We start from the raw sequence: 18,052 nt of genomic DNA on the forward strand, positions 1-18,052 counted from the left end.
CCACTGCCTCCCTGGCTGGTTTCCTGCTTCTAATATATTAGAAGCTCAATTGTTTAGAATAATTGGAAGTCTTACTACACTGCCTCAAGGCAGACCAAATGTGAGGGAATTAGAGATAGGTTGTGAGGCTTTTGCAAAATATTTTGCAGATGAATCATGTCGTTTCTCCAGGGCCTGCCTATTACATTGCATACAGTACAGGAACTTGAGGCTCTGTGCCTGTCTTCCGATTTCGCTCTGGGTCGCTTCAACCCGCTCAGCCTGGAGGAAGTTGATGGAATTCTCTCTTCTGCACGCCCAGCAACTTGTGATTTGGACCCTTGCCCCTCTTGGCTGATTAAATATTGCCAAAGGGAGCTTAGATGTCCTTTACGGGACATCATAAATAGATCCCTCTCTAAGGTGCATTTTCCAACACCCTTGAAAGAGGTTTTGGTCTGTCCCCTCCTGAAAAAAAGTACAGCAGACCCGGCCGAATTGACAAATTACCGACCGGTCTCGAATTTACCGTTTCTTGGTAAAATTATTGATAGGTCAGTGGCGTTGCAGTTGCAGGGTTTTCTGGATGACACTTCCATCCTGGACTCTTGCCAGTCCGGCTTTCATCCAGGTCATGGGACGGAGACAGTGCTGGTCGCCTTGGTAGATGACCTCCAGCGGCATCTGGACCGAGGCGGCGTGTCGGTGCTGATACTATTAGATCTGTCGGCCACATTCGACATGGTCGACCATCAGCTACTGACCCGCCGCCTCGCCGACATAGGGGTTGGGGGGCTAGCCCTACAATGGCTTTCCTCCTTCCTCGAGGGTCGGGGACAAAGGGTGTCAATTGGGGGTGAGCTGTCCCAGAGGCACACACTTGATTGTGGGGTGCCACAGGGAGCAGTTCTCTCCCCAATGCTATTTAATATCTATATGCGCCCCCTTGCCCAGATTGCCCGGAGGTATGGGCTTGGGTGTCACCAATATGTAGACGACACCCAGCTCTATCTGCTAATGGATGGCCAGCCTGACTGCGTTCCAGGGAATTTGGACCTGGCATTGCAGGCCGTGGCAACTTGGCTTACGCTGAGTGGGCTGAAGCTGAACCCGACGAAGACAGAGGTCCTTTGTGTGGGTCACAGCACCCTGGGGAGGGAAATGCCTCTCCCAGTTTTTGACGGTGTGCCTCTGAAAGCGGCGCACCGGGTCAAGAGCTTGGGAGTTCTACTGGAGCCTTCACTATCAATGGAGGTCCAGATAGCAGCCACTGCTAAGTCGGCGTTTTTCCATCTGAAGCGGGCAAAGCAGTTGGCTCCCTTCCTGGAGTGCCGGGACCTAGCAACAATAATCCATGCAACGGTCACCTCAAGATTGGATTACTGTAATGCCCTCTACATGGGGCTGCCTCTGTGCCGAACCCGGAGGTTACAGCTGGTGCAGAACACGGCGGCTAGGCTGATATTGGGGCTCCTGAAGTGGGAGCACATACAGCCGGGGCTACGCGAACTGCACTGGTTACCAGTTACCTACCAGGTTCGTTACAAAGTGCTGGTTATTACCTTTAAAGCCCTATATGGCCGAGGACCTGCCTACCTGAGGAACCATCTCTCCCCATACGAACCCCAGAGAGCACTGAGGTCAGCAGGGAAGAACCAGCTGGCTATCCCTGGACCAAAGGAGGCCAAACTCCAAAACACCCGTACACGGGCCTTCTCCATCGCAGCTCCACAACTATGGAACCAGCTCCCGGAAGAAGTGCGAGCCCTGCAGTGCCTTGACCAGTTCCGCAGGGCCTGCAAGACCACCCTTTTCAGGATGGCTGAGAGACCGCTGTTGGGTGACTTTCGCTATTATCATTTATAAATGGAATTAGCACCTGGAAACCTGTATAATACTTGATTAATTGGAATGTTTTAAAGTTAATGTGATTTTAAACTCTGTATAATTTTTATGAAATGTTGTTAGCCGCCCTGAGCCCGCCTCGGCGGGCGGGATATAAATAAAACTTTATTTTTATTATTATTATTATATTATCATATTTGAAGAAATTTTTATTGTTGGTCTTTATGTTTTTTGCAATATGCTCCTCATAGTCCCTTTTTGCCTGCCTGATCACAGTCTTGCATTTGATTTGCCACTGCCTGTGTTCCCTTTTATTAATCTCACTTAGACTAGCTTTCCACTGCTTAAAGGAGTCCTTCTTACCTTTCACAGCTTCCATTTGATTTATGGACTTTATCTGCAGAAGACTAAATTCCCTACATTCAAAAGTTGAGAATGTTGCTGAGTCACTATCAAGTTTAGTCAGAGACAAGGATGCCGTAAGTAAAAACAATGCAACTGATAAGCCCTCACCTCCACAGACATCGAGTTTGAATCATCTTAAGCATGACCTTGATAGTCAAGTTGCTGCAGATTTGAGGTCATCTAGTTTTTATTATCAACAACCCAAGACCATGGCAGCTGATTTGGCAACCTTATTCAGTTTGCATGACTGTTTGTAAATTCAGAGGAGCGCTCCTGTCATGGAAGACCCCTATCCTGGTCAAGAGACACTTACATAATTTATTTGGCTCCCAAACTGGAATTGTGGACTTAAGGTCGGTAGATTTGCTCCATAGCCTATTTCCAACTCAAAGGGTCCTTTTATCATTTAACAGTTCAACCTTACCTAACTTAATTCTTAAGAAAAAAGCTTACCTAAAGTCAAAAGGGATTTTTCCTACACGGGTCTTTTGCAATGCAAATACTGTGCCACTCATTCCTGTGGGCACAACTGGGAATTTTCCAGCTAGTCCCAATGTCGTCCATAAGAAGTTGCTGCTGTTGCCTGAGACCCAACTCATGGATATCAACCCTTTGGATCAAGAAGCTGTTGATCAAGGGGTCTTAACCTCCAGACAAAAGTGCTCAATTTCTGCATACCCACTGAACTGCCTCTTTGTGGCCATACCTTCCAGGCCACAATTATGCCGTTCTAAATGCACCAGAACAAATAAGTTTAAAAGAATGTAACTCTGCTTAGGATAGCACCATTGGTTTCCTATTTTGCCTCCAGCACATGCCATGTTGCTACATCTCCCCACCCCACCCCCCACGCCCCATAGCTGCTTTACAGTACTTCTGAATTCCAAGCAGGCTAAATACAAAAGGCCTTCCAAGCAGGCTAAAGGACAAAAGGGTATCTACCACGAATTCCATTTCTAAGGAAGCAAAACACAAAATGCACTGATTTCAGCTAAGGTAACTAAAGGGCAGAGCAGGCACCTGAGACAGTATTGCCATATGGTCAGGCTCCAGTAAAGCTAACATTTGATATCTGTAACTGCAAAAACCTGGATAAGGTATGATGTTTGAGATGCATACTAGAGATGCATCCTATCAGTTATAAATAAAAAGCCCGACCGTGGTGGCAATTCTGAGGATTTTCATTCGTTGGATGTAGCCTGCATAGGATTGGCTCACACTGTCTCTGCCATGCCATTAGCTGATTCTGTTCTCCCCCACCCACCGCCAGCCCCATCAGGCAAGAACCCCAGCAGACGGTCACTGACCTTCACGGGAGACAGTTCTCTTCTGACAGGGGGCTTACTGATCAGAACTGCTTCTCCTCAGGGCCTGTTGTAGGAAGTGGCGAGGGGGGGGGGGGTGAATACCTTCATTTGAGTGGGTGGAATGACAGCAAGGCTGGGTGGCACTCACCCAAAGGCCTTTAGTTATATCTCTCCAGGTTGATCGAAAATTCCTAACGTATCACTACAGGCCTCTGAGGGAGGCCTATCCTCCTGGAGAGCTGGGTGAGGGCTGTAGAAGCTGACTGGGTGATTTCAAACCAGTCTAACCTGCCTCACGGGGCTGTTCTTGTTCAGATCAGATTCTGAGGATTTTCATTCGTTGGATGTAGCCTGCATAGGATTGGCTCACACTGTCTCTGCCGTGCCATTAGCTGATTCTGCTCTCCCCCACCCACCAGGTTGATTGAAGACTCCTAAGGTATCACTACTGGAGAGCCTCCTGGAGAGCCACTGTTGCCAATCTCCAGGTGAGGGCTGTAGAAGCTGACTGGGTGATTTCAAACCAGCCTAACCTGCCTCACAGGGCTGTTCTTGTTCAGATCAAATTCTGAGGATTTTCATTCGTTGGATGTAGCCTGCATAGGATTGGCTCACACTGTCTCTGCCATGCCATTAGCTGATTTTGCTCTCCCCACCCACCGCCGATCCCATCAGGCAAGAACCCCAGCAGAAGGTCATTGACCTTCATGGGTGATTTCAAACCAGCCTCACAGGGCTGTTCTTGTTCAGATCAAAGGGGGGAGAGGAGAATGCTGTAAGCTGATGTAATGGCTGACAATTCCTCCCTATTAAACAGTCTGTCAGAGATAGACTGTTGGACTGAAAGGTCTCACTACAGGCCTCTAAGGCAGAACTCATTGAGGCCACTCCTGACTATGGCTGCCAGTTCCATAGAGCTGCCAAGTCCAATTCAAGAAATATCTGGGGACTTTGGGGCTGGAGCCAGGAGATATTGGGGGTGGAGCCAGGAACAAGGACATGACAAGCATAATTGAATTCCAAGCGAGTTCTCGCCATCACATTTAAAGGGACAGCACACCTTTTTAAATGCCTTCCTTCCATAAGAAATAATGAAGGATAGGGGCAGCTTCTTTCGGGGCTCATAGAATTGTACCCCTGGTCCAATTGTTTTGAAACTTGGGGGGTATTTTGGGGAGAGGCACTAGATGCTATACTGCAAATTTAGTGCCTCTACCTCAAAAACAGCCCCCCAGAGCCCCTGATACTTGCAGATCAATTCCCCATTATTCCCTATGGGAATTATTCTCCATGGGGAATAATTGCCAAGTAGACATTTCCCTCCCCCCCCCCCCCGCTGCTTTCTGATGACCCTAAAGTGGGGGGGGGCTTCAAACCTGGGAATTGGCAACCCTCTCTCACACACACACTTACTGGGTCTGGTTCCTCCACAACGACATCTGAAAAGAACAGGGGCTACGCTGCTCTCTCTCTCACACACACACACACACTTAGTTGCTCTGAAATGAAAGCAAAACAAATCGAGGGACTGTGCTGCTGATCCTTCCCATGAAGTACTTCCTGCTCAACTTTAAAGGTACATAGACACACAAACATTTTGAAACAGACCTGTTCGCACGTTTCTAAATTTGCCGGAGATCTAGAGCTGCATGGTGGCTGTGGGGGCGAGGCTTCCCCCACCAGCCAGCTGGCTGGGGGGGTGGAGGGAAGCCTGTAAAACTGGGGGATCCCCCGCTGGGACCTGGGGATTGGGAAGCCTACAGTTCCAGGTTGGTGAAAAATTCCTGGAGATTTTGTGGTGGAGTTTGAGGACAGCATAGGAGTTAGGACTTCAGATTGGGGTCTGCCAGACCCAGGTCCTTGCTGTGAAACCTGACTTAGTGATTTTTGACCAGTCACAGACTTCCAGCCTAACCCATCTCACAGGGTTGTGAGACGATAATGATGTAAGCTGGTTTGCTCCCCTCCAACTCCGTGGAGAAAGATAGCCCATGTAGAGGCTGCAGGGAGGGGGAAGGAGATGGAAAGCTGAAGTCAGAAGGGCAGATAAAGTGAAGGAGATAGGAATGCCAATCCCCAGGCAGGCCAGGGTAAAGGTACAAAAACATCCGCGAAAACCAGCCTCAACAATAAAGAAATTTAAGTATAATTTACAAAGATATTTATAAACTGTCATGCATTAAGAATTTTTTGTACCATTTTATAGGATGTCTGTAACTTTAAAGAACACTGTGATGTTTTACATATAACCATGTGATTTCTTGTAATCAGTGTCAATTCTATATCTCAGAATATTGAAGCGTTGCTCGCCTAGGAAAGAATTTTATTAATGTATTCTTGAAGGTGTGTAAGTATTTTTTCATAATTTCTGTAAAGTATTCATGTATTTTTATGGATGATGTCTAAAGTTCACAATTATTCACGCAGCTCGTTGAAGCACTATGTGAAACAGATACCTTTGGATCAATTCTCCATTGCAACTCTGTTGCGTTCTGATGCCTTGCTGCGTTACATCATTCTACTCATCTGTTCACCAAAAAGACTGGAGCGTTGTACTCCGTTTGAACATCAACCCTTTTCACCACAGGCCAGATCTTCAGTTCAAGAAATTTCATGCTCAAAGACTTAAGTACTATGGGTATGGGCGTGGTCAGTGTTTTGTCACTTTAAAATGTGATTTACTTCACTTTTGATATGTTGATTTTTGTTATAAGTATCTTTGTAAATTACACTTAAATTTCTTTATTGTTGAGGCTGGTTTTCGCGGAGGTTTTTGTACCTTTACCCTGCTCCATATATCCGCGTTTCTCTGTTGTGTTGCGATCCCCAGGTGGGAGCAGGGAATCCCCCGGTTTGGAGGCCCTCCCTCGCTTTAGGGTAATTAAAAAGCGGGAGGGATTGTATGCTGGGGTCTCCATTATTTTCTATGAAGACTGATTCCCATAGGGTATAATGGAGAGTTGATCCACAGATATCTGGGGCTCTGGGGGGGTTGTTTTTTGAGGTAGAGGCACCAAATTTGCAGCATAGCAGCTCCTCAAAACACCCTCCAAGTTTCAAAAAAATTGGACCAGGGGGTTCAATTGAAGGTGCCCCTCTCCTTCATTATTTCAAGGCATAAAAGGTGTGTGGTGACACAACCTTGCTCCTGGCCCCACCCCCAGAGTCCCCAGATATTTCTTGAATTGGACTTGGCAACCCTATGCCAACTCAAGGTTAGGAAATTCATGGATATTTAAGGGGTGGGGCCTGTGGAGGGGTGGGGCCTCAGACAGGTAAAAGACAATTTCCTCCTAGGGGACCACTGGAGATCACTCAGATTTACAATTGCTCTCTAGATAGCAGAGAGAAGTTCCCCTTGAGGTGAGGGAAAGTCAAAGCCTTCACTTGGGTGGGTGGGAAGGCAGCAAGGATGGCAGGCATTTGCCCAGAGCCTCCTTCTAATGCCTGTTGTATTTTTTCTTCACAATGGGCCTTACTCCTAGTTAAGTACAACACAAAAGCAACCAATAATTTACAGGCACACAGTTAAACAGGCTGTGTCTGTTCCTTCCATCATACTGGTAAACTGGTAGCTCTCGTGACTGAAAAATTCTGCAAGATTGACAGTGATCTCTTTAGGAATTAAAGCAAGGAAAAACACCAACACACACTGGAGATCTGAATCCCAAGATTATTAGTCCCATGTTCTGACCTTAAAGATCTGAGTTGGAATTCTGAAGCTCAGGAGTTAAACCAAACAGCAGTGCAATTCTAAGCAAAATTGTGTCCTAAATAAGAAATGGTCTTAGGAGGGAGTAATTCTGTTTAGGATTGCACTGAGAGTCCCTTGACTCTTTTTCAACCAGTACATACTTCAGCCAAGGACTGGCATTAACATAATTTGGCATAGGGCAGTTGCCAGAAGTGTTCCCTCTAAGCTGAGTTAGCGTGAGCTAGCTCATAGATATTTATCCTCCAGCTCACACATTTTGTTTTAGCTCAAGAAGGATGACCCCAGAGCACAATAATTTATGCAGTAGTTCAGAACTTTGATGCCAGTAGCTCACAACTTTAATACCAGTAGCTCACAAAGTAGAATTTTTGCTCACAAGATTCTGCAGCTTAGAGGGAACATTGGTTGCCAGGACTCCATTCTTCCAGCAGGGCCTACTGATACCAGTTCCCTGCCCACATATCTGTCTTGCCACATACCTGTCCATGCACCTTTCCCCCATCCACTTGGAAGAACTTTGCTGCACATGGTCTCAGCTGCATATACTTCCCAGTGCTGCCGGGAAAGGTAGAACATGTGCTATGTGGTGCTACTGGCAGCCACAAAGTGGCACTTCTCATCATCCACTGCCTGGCACCATTGAGGGCTGTGAGTACATGAAGTGGAAGGGCTTGTGAGTAAGCTGAGGAAGGATGCGCAGGCACATAGAAACAGAGTTGGAAGATAGCTCCAAGGTCATCTAATCGAACCCCTGCACAATGCAAGAAATTCACAAGTATTTCCCCCCTATACACACCCAGTGACACCTGCTCCACACCCAGAAGATGGCAAAAAAAACCCCAAACAACCCTCCAGGATTCCTGGCCAAACTGGCCTGGAGAAAAAATGCTACCTGACTCCACATTGGCAATCAGCATTTCCTGGGTGTGTAAGAAAGTGTCATGAGAACTAAGCAATGATGAAACCCTTCCAGCCCTCCCACTCATGATCGGCCTAAGTTCGCATAATCAGCATTGCTGCCAGACGCCCATCTAGCACCTCTGTTTAAAACCCTCCACCTTCCAAGGAAGCCTGTTACACTGAGGAACTACTTTGTCAGGAAGTTCTTTCTAACGTTTAGCCAAAAACTCTTTTGATTTAATTTCAACCAGTAGGCTCAGATCAAACCTTCTGAGGCAACAGAAAACTCCTCCTCTTCATTCTTTATATGACAGCCCTTCAAGTATTTGCAGATTGTCAACATGTCACCTGTCAGTTGTCTTCTTTCCAGGCTAAACATACTCAGCTCCTTCAGCCTTTCCTTGGAGGACTTGGTCTCCAGAACCCTCATCATCTTCATTTCCCTCTTCTTTACATGTTCCAGCTTGTCTATATCCTTCTTAAATTGTGATGCCCAAAAATGAACACAATACTCTAGGTAAAGTTGAACCAGAGCAGAGTGTGATCTGGACACTACACTTGTTCTGTCAATACAGCCCAAAATTGCATTTGTCTTTTTAGCTACTGCATCACATTGGTGACTCATCTTCAGTGTAGGGTCCACTAAGACTCCTAGATCCTTTTTTCACATAATACTGCCAGGAAAAGTCTCCCCCATCCTATAATTATGTATTTGATTTTTCCAAACCTAAATGTAGAACTTTACATTTATCCCTGTAAAAATTCATTTTATTGGTTTTAGCCCAGTTTTCCAACCTGTCAAGGTCATCCTGTATCCCAGGGGTGGCCAACAGTAGCTCTCCAGATGTTTTTTTGCCTACAACTCCCATCAGCCCCAGCCATTGGCCATGCTGGTTGGGGCTGATGGGAGTTGTAGGCAAAAAACATCTGGAGAGCTACCGTTGGCCACTCCTGCTGTATCCTGTTTCTTCTACTGTATTTGCAACCTTCCCAATTTAGTATCATCTGCAAATTTACTAAGCATTCCATCTGTCCCTTCATCCAAATAATTTATAAAGATGTTGAACAAAACAGGTCCCAGAATAGATCCTTGAGGCACTGCCTCTACTTGTCATTCCTCTCCAAGAGGATGAAGAACCATTCACAAGCACTCTTTTGATGAGATCTGTCAGTCACAGATCCACCTAATTGTAACAGGATCCAAACCACATTTTACCAACTCGCAACAAGAATATTATGTGGAACCTTATCAAAAACCTTACTAAAATCAAGATAAACTATGTCTACAGTATTCATTTGATCCAGCAAGGTAGTAACTTTCTCAAAAGAAGAGATAAGATTAGTCTAATGTGATGAGTTCTTGAGAAACCCGTGCTAGGCATGCAAAAAGGTGGATAAGAAGAATAAATTGGAGGCTGGTGGAGGGCAGAGGAGGGCAGGCAGCCCATGGATACTTTCTGCCTAGTGCCACCCAAAACCAGGTACTATCCCTGCTTTAGCCTTATACTTCCCAAAACACCAAGGCATTTCTCTCCTTAAAGCAGGCCACAATACAAAGGAGAGACATGGCTCATAAGACACTGGACTGCTAACAATTAATTTCTGTTCATCCATTTACCCCCAAATAATTGCTTCTCATATTGAAAATCAGAAAAAAACACTTTTGAAACATGTAATATATCTAGGCAGGGCCTGGCACTCCTAGGGACCATACAAGTTCTCTTAGGATGTGGTCATTCTGCATAATTAACATATGCAAAATAGGTAGCTATATACATCTGGCTCACAATCACTGAGCTGGCCAAAGTTTTTCCTTAATGAATCTTTAATGCATGCAACAAACAAGAAAGGTATACTGTCATATAACTTTCCCACATTGTACTCTTACAGCTCCCTGCCTGAATCCCTTCCCTGCAAAGATATCTAATCTAGGTCACTTGTGAAAACTGGCTGCTTGTTATTCCCTACTAGCTCCAGGATCCCATCAACACACCTTGCAGCAGTAGAATCAAGACTAGGGTTACCAGGTCCCCACTGGCCACCAGCAGGGGATCACGGGAAGACTGAAAATAGTTTTCCTTCCAATGCTCGAGGCTAGATAGTTTTCACAGCCAAAGGACCTGGTCTCTTAAGCAGTGGAGTATTAAGGAAGAGAAGACAAGCTCATCACACAGCTTCAGGGTCAGTCAGTCAGTCATTTCTGTGGAATTTGAAAAACCGCACAACCTTTTGTGTGTGTTGGGAGGACAATTTTAGGCATACTTACTGAGAGCCGCCAACACAGCAGGGCCACAGCTGTTACCCCAATTAAGCCCAAGGCTGGTCGGAGGAGGAGCAGCAGCAGCAGCAAGTTTGAGGCAACTAATAAGTGAACTAGCAAAAGAGCTGTGGTGCAGAGCCAAGCTGCAAGCTCCAAAGGAAAAACAAGGCATAAAGCTAGCCCTTAATGAGACAAGTTATTCCATTATCAGTCTCTAAGTGTTTCCAGAGCTGATGCTCACAGCTGATACACGTCAGCTTCATTGATTGGCAAGAATGATGTCCTGCTTGTGTGCAAGCCCCATAGAAGCAGAGCACTGCTCAGTGCTTTTGCTGTCTCCCCTATTAAAACCATCAGAAGGAAAATCAAATCAAACTAATCAGCTGCAAAGCCCAAAGGACTACCTCAGCTATGGTTCCACCCCAGCCAGGTTACAACATTCCCTCAAACCCACACAACTCCCCTCTGTTCCACCAATCCTTCATCATACCTTCCATTATAGAGCTGTATAGATTGCAAGTTGCAAAACAAAAAAACCCTCTGAGAATTATACAACCATAATAAAGTGAGCCTTAGACACAGGCCCATCCAGTATGCTCTTACTGCTCCAAACTGATCCTGGCAGCCACACCAAGAACAGAATTTATTTACAGCAACAGACAAGCATAAGAAGAAATGGGCAGTGGCAACGTATATCAAAGATAAATTTAATCCACAATTGCAATTTGCCTCTGAAGATGGAAGAATTTTATTGGTGGAAATCACAATGGACAATAAAAAAATTTTACTTGCAAATATTTATGCCCCAAATGATCACCAAGAGAAATTTTTCCAAGATTTGCTTCTTAAATGACAAGGCTGTCCATTGTCACCTCAACTTTTCATCTTATCTTTAGAGATGTTGAATAACCAAATAAGGGAAAATCCAAATATAAAGAAAGCTGTGATAAAAGATGAACAATATAAACTTAGAACCTTTGCTGATGATTTAATCTTTATATTAGAACAACTGATGTACTCAATTGACTGTCTTATAAACAAGATCAAACAATTTGGCCATTATGCAGGATTAAAGATTAATTATTATAAAACAATTTTTTTGACAAAGAATATGACGATGGAACAAATTCAATCCTTCCAGCAGAAATCAGGATTTTTGTATGAAAAAAATATTAAATATTTAGGCGTTATTTCAAATAGATGCAGCAATCTAAAAGCAGATAACTATGATAAACTACTCAAAGAAATTAAAAAAGACTTGGGAAATGGCACAATTTAAACTTATCTTTAATGGGAAGAATAGCTCTAATAAAGATGAATATTCTACCAAGATTATTATTCTTGTTTCAAACTATTCCAATATTTTTAAATAGCAGATTTTTTCAAGAACTGAACAGGATGGTTGCCAAATATGTCTGGCAAGGCAAAAAACCTAGAATCAAATTAAAGACATTGCAGGATTCTAAATTAAGAGCAGGATTGGGTCTGCCAGATTGGCAGTTATACTATAAAGCATCTGCCCTTTTATGGGTAAGAGACTGATACTTCTGAATGACAAGAGACAACTGCTATTAGAAGGACATGATTTGACTATGGGATGGCATGCATATTTGTGGTATCAAAGACTTGAAGGCCATTCCTATTTTAAGAACCATTAGTTTCGAAAATCTTTGTATCATACGTGGTCATAGTTAAAGACGAGAATCTATCAAAAAATTCCAAGATGGGTTTCTCCAGCTACAAACTTTTTATAGTCTTGCCAACAAAACCTGTTCTCCCCTAAATTTAGGGATTGTTCCAAATACAAATATTCCAGCTATGTACCTCTACCAGCTTCTAGCTCCAAATTTGTACAGAGCCTTTTCCTTGGCCAGATTCAATGCCCTTCCGTCCGCCATTTTATTTGGCAGATTCCAATGGACTCCCTATTCAAGTAGGTGCTGTCCCTGTAAAATGGATTGTGTTGAGACTGTTGCCCATGTTCTTCTCCAATGTCCTCTCTATTTGGCGTACCACCGGGATCTTTTATACCCTGTACTGGCCCAAATTTTATTTTTTATTTATTTATTTAGATTTATATCCCGCCCTACCCCACCAAAGTGGGCTCAGAGACTTTTGATGATTTAGAGACTTCTGGTGATTTTAAGGTGCTTTTCTTGCTAGATAATTCTGATCCAGAAAAAAAAAATTAGTAGCCAAGGTTTTTTTATAGTTTTTGGTTACTCATCCTGATAAGTAGTACTATGTATCAGGTTTTACTATGTTGCTACTTTGTTTTTATCTTGTAATCCTAATTTTATTCTGTATGGATTCCATATTCTTTTAACATGTAACCTGGGCGATCCTCTATTTTATATTCTTATATATGCCAATAAAGGCTGTCTTGTTGTTTTCACAAGAAAGTCAGCCAGAAATCACTGGCTGAGTCTCAAAACTGAAAATTGCCAACCTTTAAAGAAACAAAAACACCTTCACCACCACTTTTGCACAAGGAACAGGAAAGCACCCCCTCAGCATTTAAGCCTCAAATAACACTGCAAACTGACAGTGCAATTCCAAACAGGGTTACATCCTTCTAAATTCACTGACTTCAGTGGGTTTAAAACAGCATAACACTGTTTAGGATTGCCAACCAGCTTTTTCCACAAAAAAAGACAACAGTCCGTAGGTTGAACTATTGGGAGGAAAAGGGAATTCTCAGACAGGAAGAATGGACTAGAAAGCTATTTCTATTAATTTAACTTCAGAACCCCCAAGTCTGCTGATGTCATTACCTTTAGCTGGACCTTCCAGTTTGGTGCAATGTGGTTAATCTTATCCAGGAGAACCGGGTTGGATTCCCCACTCCTTCAAATGCAACTGCTGAAGTGACCTTGGGTCAGTCATGACTCTCTCAGAGTTGTTCTGCTCAAGAGCAGTTCTTGGAGAGCTCTCTCAGCCCCACCTACCTCACAGGCAGTGTTCCTCTAAGCTGAGTTAGTATGAGCTAGCTCACAGTTTTTTAGTCCCTGGCTGACACTTTTTTTGGTCTTAGCTCAGGAAAAATGGCCCCAAAGCAAACTAATTTACGCAGTAGCTCACATGTTTAATGCCAGTAGCTCATGTAGATTTCTTGCTCACAAGACTCCACAGCTTAGAGAGAGCATTGGGCATCTGTTGTGGGGAGGGGAAGGGAAGGGAAAATGGAGATTGTAAACCATTCTGAGACTCCTTTGGGTAACGAAGGGCAGGGTATAAATCCAATCTCTTCTTTCCAAAGCTTTGGGTTAATGTGTCTTCCCCTGTCCTTCCTGCTAAAAAACTATTTATGATAAGCCTAGCAGGTATCCAGCAATAACACATGAGGAACAGATCAGCTGGAGGCCAGCTGGTGAGCAGGAGTCTACAAGGCTCAGGCCCAGTGTGTTGGATAGAGCTGGGCTGGCAGAAAAAAGTATCCCATTTCCCAAACATATACATGCTAATAGTAGCATAAAGGCATTAGTATTAACTTGCTCCTAGTATAACTACATGTGCTTCTCATCGCGGGAGGCGAGGACACCATAAAAAAGGATAATAGACAATAAGGAGGAGTATTTAAGCTTTGACCAAAGGGAAATAAAAACCTGGCCAACCCAAAGAATGTACAAGGGGGAGCCGAACACGTGAAACCTTCCATTAGAGAAACATAGACGAGAAAGGGGATCTATGATTCTCCCCACATCATCACCATTACTGTCGCCCAGGGGGGAAGAACGGGCGGTACAGAAAAAGCGAACAATTTTCTCTCCGCCACCCGGATCCTCAGCCCTGCTTACCTGCCCACGGTTTGGTTGGCGAGCTGCCGCATGCGGTTGAATTGCTTCTTCATGGTTGTACCCTTAACCCAGGAGCAAAGCGCCAAATTTAAAAAAGAGGGGGTAGGGAAGAGGGAGGCGGTTACATGGCTCTTCTTCTGCAAGGCTCTAAAACTGCAGAGGAGAGGGAGGGGGGCAGCCCCCCGTCAACAACATCGCAATCTCCTGCGTCCGCTGGGCGCGCAGCTGTTTCTCTTTCGCGTTCCTGAAGCGCAACACCAGCCAGCACCGAGTCAACACACTCAGCCCGGCCCCGACAGATCAGTGCATCCAGGTAGCCCTCTCTGGGCCGGCCATATCCAGCTTTGGTTCTCTGCCTGATTACCGGCGATCACGACCCGCTGCGTTTTCGCAAGCTGGAACCGAGTCAGCGGCAGCTCTCACTGCGGCTGCCCGGCCTGGAGTACTGGGAGCTGTAGTCCCCTGCTCCTGCCCGCCTGCCGCTTTCCGACATGCGAAGAGGGGGCGCTGCGGAGCTCCTAGCAAGATGGAAAGATGAAGGGAGGCGGTGCCCAGCGTTTAACATAGCACGTTTGGGAGAAAAGCCCTAGCAGTGCCAGAAGCAGCGGGCCAGGGAGGGAGGGAGGGATATTCCTATAGGTGATGATGCGAGAAATGGTGAGCCCACAGCCACTGCAGGTCCAGAGTGAAGATGCTATATATGACGTGGTTTCCAAATAGAACTGGAAATGCAACTATAAGGCAATACAATTCCACAAACTGAGCCACTCTGGAAATACAGAATATTTATGTAGAACAATAACAAGCAACCATCCAGTAAAAAAAAAAAAAAAAACCATGATAAAAATTCCATAACCCTGTGCCCACCCCCTTTAATTCTGTCCCTCCTTCCAGTGGGACAACCTAACAGAGGGACACCGGAGAAAAAATGCGAAGTGTTATCACAGGCAAACCAAGGAACATCACAACTTCACCTCCACTTCTGCAGCTGCCTGGAACCTGGTGGGAGACTAGTTAACCCATTTACTTCTAAAGCCCAGCACAGGAGGAAGATGCAGCAGTTCCCCCATGCTCAGCAGGCCTGCAAACCTGTCAGAGGACAGCAGCACTTGGCCAGGTGCAACCCCCAACTACCAGGCAAGGGAGGGAGGCAAGCCTCTTCTATCAGTGCTGCAGCTTGCTCAGCTAGGCCATGAGGCCTGCCATCGGCCATCGTGGAGCACCACACAGAAAAGGGGTGAGGGCAGCTATCACACTTTCCCCAGTACTGCCACTGTTATCACCCCCTGAGACAAGGGCTACTACTTGCGCTCACCTTCTTTCATTACTTCCCTCACTCACTTCTCTCAGTCTCATTGCCCTTCTTGGTGGTGCCTATATTTGGGTCATTCCATCTGTCCAGCAGGGTAGGGCAAGAATCCTGAGTGCAGCTGGACTCGGTAGCATAGCCAACAGCTTCCCTCTCCTATGCGCTCACTTTCCTCCTTTGGTTCTTGCTCTCTTTCTCTGCTCTAGGTTTCTGGGTGACCTCTGTGGTGGAGGAGAAGAGCTTGCAAGCCTGCCTATTTTCCCCTCCTTCCCTACTTCACACCAGCACCTACCTATGGATCAGTGCTTTGAAGTCCAAATGCTATACACACTTATTTGAGAGTAAGTCTGCATTAAGTTACTCCTCAGCCTCCGGAAGCTGCACAATATGTGTGCTAGAGCCGCAGTTTGGCCACCCCTGCTGTAGGCAGTTCAACAAGATGGTATGATCAACCATATCAAATGCAGGAGACAAACCTAATAAAATCAATGGGGAAGAATTTTCCCTATTCATTTACTGCCAGAGATCATGCACCAGTGCTACTAAACTAGCCTCTGTCTCACAGCCAGACTGGAAGACGGATTGACAATGGTCAAAAATTCAATACTGTTACTAAAGCTACCAGCATGAACATTAATTGTGCAGCTGCCCAAGGATTGTCAGGAACTGGGAGCCAGTTCTGATAACTTGATGCTTGTGCTGTTTTTACTTCTTAACACAGATGGCCTATTGTGCACCCTGTCTGTCTGTCTTTGTCTCGGCCATGGTGAGTTGTGGGACCCATAATCATTTTAGACTTAAATTTGCAAAGTGAGTTTAACAGTATTCTACTTCACTTGGAGGAATTCTGAAGTAATTTGCATACTGACAGTGCTTGCCACAATACAAAATGGAATTCTTTAGCTCAAAATGATTAATTATTTCATATAAAGAGTTCTAGTTTTCCAGATATTTAGGGGGAAGTGACCACATCCTGCTAAAATTCCTTTTGCTGTGGGAGACCAAGAAAGTTTGTAGTCACACATGTATATTAGATTTCAGAAGGGCAGACTTTAATAAACACAGAGGCATGATGAGAGTTATCCCATTGGCAAGACTGCTGGGTCTGGTTTAGAATGGCTGGACTGGTCAGGCAGCTATCCTTACCTTCACTTAGCAGAATGCTTTAAGTTAAGAAACCAATACTGGTGGATTTATTTAAAGAAACATAACATATAAGTGTAGTGGAGAGAAAGAGTGACTATCTATTCTAGCTAACTATGGATAGCTTTGGATTGTAGTACAGGATTGCCAAGTCCAGTTCAAGAAATTTCTGGGGACTTTGGGAGTGGAGCCAGGAAAGTTTGGGAGTGGAACCAGGAGACACTGCGGGTGGAGCCATAATCAAAGTTGTGACAAGCACAATTGAACTCCAAAGGGAGTTCTGGCCATCACATTTAAAGGAACCGCACACCTTTTAAATGCCTTCCCTCCATTGGAAATAATGAAGGATAGGGGCACCTTCTTTGGGGGCTCATAGAATTGGACCCCCTGGTGAGCATTTTGAGGAGAGTCATCAGATGCTATGCTGAAAATTTGGTGCCTCTACCTCAAAAAACAGCCCCTTCACAGCCTCAGATACCCCCAGATCAATTATCGATTATACCCTATGGGAATCGATCTCCATAGGGAATAATGAAGTGCCCAGCAGACATTCCCCCCCCCTCCCATTTCTGACGACTCGGAAGCAGGAGAGGGCCTTCTCCCACCTGGGGATTGGCATCTCTACTCATGAGTTGCTGAACTTCCAACTCCTTCAAAGTAACACAGAGCAACCAAAGGTTCAAGTTTACCTTTCCTATGCAAGCAACCTCTGAAAAGATTGTTCAACCAACAGAGGGTCTGGGCTGCTTTCACAACCACTGGGAGCAGCCATGTTGTTCTGCCTGCTCCCCCTCCCCCATTCAGTCTTAAAGACACAGACACACCATCTCAAGAGGAAGCCTTTCCAAGTGGAGTCTGAAGCCTCTGGAGGTGGAAAGGCACATGGTGGCTGTGGGGGCAGGAAGGAGCCTGGGAAAGCAGGAGAACCCCCGCTGGGACCTGGGGATTGGCAAGCCTATTGTAGTAGTAGGCCATCTGCTTAGTTCAGTTCAGGAGGAGAAACATCATGCTGTTCCTCCTGATGCATGCAGGGAAGAAGGAAAAGGAGGAGAACAAAGAAGGAAGGAAGTTCCCTGAGATTACATTCTGCTGGTTAGAGAGGGTGAGTTAAAGCAGAGCAGACAGGAAAGTGACTGATATGAACTTAGTTATCTAGCTTGCTCTATGGTGTTTGTAGTCTTGGAGGACTGAGAAAGAGACATTGCCGGTCTGTTCTTCTAACAAAGACTTAGGGATCCCAGCCCCCAGGTCCGAGTGGGGGATCCCCTGAACTGAGGAAGGCTTTCCCGCTGCCAGCCAGGTGGTTGGTGGGGGAAATCCCACCCAAAAATGAGTTGGAAGTGCTACCCTAGTGCAGCCATTTGAGTGGGGGAAGCAAAAACAACCATTCAA

The 18,052-nt window shown here is 45.3% G+C and overlaps 1 protein-coding gene across 8 annotated transcripts in view; it reads right to left on the reverse strand.

The window, feature by feature from the left end:
- Window positions 1-14,699, reverse strand: part of ARHGAP44 (Rho GTPase activating protein 44) — a 385,723-nt gene extending 371,024 nt beyond the window's left edge. For 3 of the 8 annotated variants that reach the window (XM_060252571.1, XM_060252572.1, XM_060252570.1), the window contains exon 1: window positions 14,209-14,697. In XM_060252571.1, the coding sequence (XP_060108554.1) occupies window positions 14,209-14,261 (53 nt within the window). In that variant the 5' untranslated portion in view covers window positions 14,262-14,697. Of the gene's footprint in view, window positions 1-14,208 lie in introns of all 8 variants that reach the window. The other 5 variants (XM_060252575.1, XM_060252576.1, XM_060252577.1 and 2 more) reach the window with 5 other exon arrangements.
- Between the last annotated feature and the right edge of the window lie 3,353 nt (window positions 14,700-18,052).

The sequence above is a fragment of the Heteronotia binoei genome, chromosome 13 (assembly GCF_032191835.1).
Source record: "Heteronotia binoei isolate CCM8104 ecotype False Entrance Well chromosome 13, APGP_CSIRO_Hbin_v1, whole genome shotgun sequence".
Classification (NCBI taxonomy): domain Eukaryota; kingdom Metazoa; phylum Chordata; class Lepidosauria; order Squamata; family Gekkonidae; genus Heteronotia; species Heteronotia binoei.